The sequence below is a fragment of the Gavialis gangeticus genome, unplaced genomic scaffold (genome assembly GCF_001723915.1).
Source record: "Gavialis gangeticus isolate Ggan-Ray unplaced genomic scaffold, GavGan_comp1, whole genome shotgun sequence".
Lineage (NCBI taxonomy): Eukaryota > Metazoa > Chordata > Crocodylia > Gavialidae > Gavialis > Gavialis gangeticus.
Window position 1 is genome coordinate 42,791,511 of NW_017729031.1, and position 2,094 is coordinate 42,793,604.

Sequence of the window (2,094 nt, forward strand, 5' to 3'; positions counted from 1 at the left end):
CCCCCGGGGGGGTGGGGGGGAGGGCGGGAAAGCAGAGCAGCCCCAAGGCGGGTCCTGGCTCCGTAGAGCAGAGCAGAGCAGAGCAGAGCAGAGCGCCCTGCCGTGTGCGGCAAGGACAGGGAGGGCGGGGGGCAGGAGCCCCACACTCATGTGGCAGCTGGGTCAGGAGACGCCATTCACATGTGCCCAGTGCAGCCCTGGCTCGGCCGCTGAACAGACACTTGTGTTTACAGAGAGCGTACATGTGTGTGCATGCACGTGCAATGCACGCTGGGTGTGCACGGGCACATGTGTGCATACAGGGGGAGCATGGGCACACGTATAATGCACACAAGGTATGCACAGGTATGTCTGTGTAGGTGAAAGGGGTGCGGGCACATGTGCAATGTACAGAGGGTATGCATGGGCATGTGTGTAACGCATACAGTGTATGCATGGGCACGCAGGTGCAGGGGGGTGCGGGCCACGGGCATTTGAGTGCATACATGGGTGGAGCATGGGCACGTGTACAATGCACACAAGGTACACACAGGTGCATGTATGCACGCAAGGGGATGCACGCGTGCGTCTCTGTGCCTGGGACGAACCCCAGGGGTGAGTGCTGTGGGTACCCCCCCAGCAGGCAGGGTGCCCCCCGTGCCCCCAGCCTGGCACTCACTTCTGGTCGGTGACGATGTAGCCGTACTCCTCGGGGGGCCGGGTCAGAATCGGGGCCCCGGCGCGCCCTGGCACATCCCCGTAGCTCTTTTTCTCCAGTAGGCCAGGGTGCGGCGAGGGCAGGGCATGGCCTGGCACCGTGGGCAGCCCCGCGGCAGGGGAGGCCGCGGTCTCGGGGGGCGGCAGGGTGGAGGCTGGCGGCTCCAGCTCCTCGCCGTGCTGCATCTCCCCTTCCGTCACCTGAGCCAGGACGTGGGTCACGGGGGCACGATCAGCCACAGCCGCCACCGCTCGTCCCCAGGGCTTGCGGATTCTGCCGACAGCTCGAGCAAGGCCCCGACAGCCCCCAGCCCCGCTGCCCCCCAGCTACACGGCCCAAGAGGCGGGAGGTGCTCCTGGGCATCCCCCCCCGACCCCCGCTTGTCCTGGGGGCACCAGACCAGGGCACGGCCCAGCACAGACTCACCCGCTTCGCGTCCAGGGCCGTGGGGCCAAAGCCACCTGCCAGGGGAGAAAGGCCCCCCTGTGTTGGCTCTGTCGGGACTGAGGGGGCAAGTCCCAGGAAGGGGCAACACCTCCCACCCCCAAGACCGGCCGACTGCCGGGACTAGGACACCCGCTCTCCCCCAGCCCCGTCCCCACCCCGCTCACCCGAGCTCTGGATCAGCTGCAGCAGGGCCGAGAGGGTGCTGACCTGCTCGGGGGTCAGGTCCTGCAGCCCCAGGCCATAGCTGACCAGCACCTTCTGCAGGGCCGCGTCTCCTGGGAGACAGAGTCAGTACCAGGTCTGGCCCCAGGCCCACAGCAAGGGGGGCGAGGGCGGACGGGACCCCCAGCAAAGGGGCGTGGGGCGCAAGGGTGGAGCAGTCCAGCCCGGGGCCGTGGGGAAAGGGCGGTCCCGGTGCCTACCTGGCTCCGTGGGGGGCTTGCGGGGGTCTGGAGCCAGACGCTCCTCCCCAGCACGGTCTCTGCCATCCTGGGGGTGCCCCGGCTCGCGCCAGGGTCCGGTGCGGGCAGGGCCCGGCCGAGTGCCCATCTCTCTGGACAGGTAGAGCATGCCCAGGTCCTGGAAGAGAGGCCCCCCCTCCGGCCCTGCCGGCGCCCCATAGGACGGCACAGGGCTGGCCCCAAAGACAGCGGGGGGTACCGGGCCGGGGGCTCTGCCCAGCAGCGCGGGGGCCTCAGGGCTGCGGCCGGCCGTGTCGCCCGGGAAGGGGCCCAGCGGGCGCAGGGTGTCCTGGTAGCCGAACTGCGAGCCAAGCACAGGGTCAGCGTGGCTGGGAGGGCCCAGAGCCCCCATGCAAGCACCTCGACAAGCACACGCATACGTGCGCATTCACACGCGCATCCATACGTGCACAGAAACACACGTGTGCATCCATGCACAGACACTGGTGCCACAGAGCCCCTTGCTCTGGGGTGGAGGGGGGCTGGCCC

The 2,094-nt window shown here is 68.8% G+C and overlaps 1 protein-coding gene across 1 annotated transcript in view; it reads right to left on the minus strand.

The window, feature by feature from the left end:
* PTPRN (protein tyrosine phosphatase, receptor type N) overlaps positions 1 to 2,094 on the minus strand; it is a 32,434-nt gene that overhangs the window by 12,754 nt on the left and 17,586 nt on the right. The window contains 4 exon segments of the mRNA XM_019522830.1: positions 659 to 897; positions 1,124 to 1,200; positions 1,309 to 1,419; positions 1,567 to 1,965. Coding sequence (XP_019378375.1) covers positions 659 to 897; positions 1,124 to 1,200; positions 1,309 to 1,419; positions 1,567 to 1,965 — 826 coding nt within the window.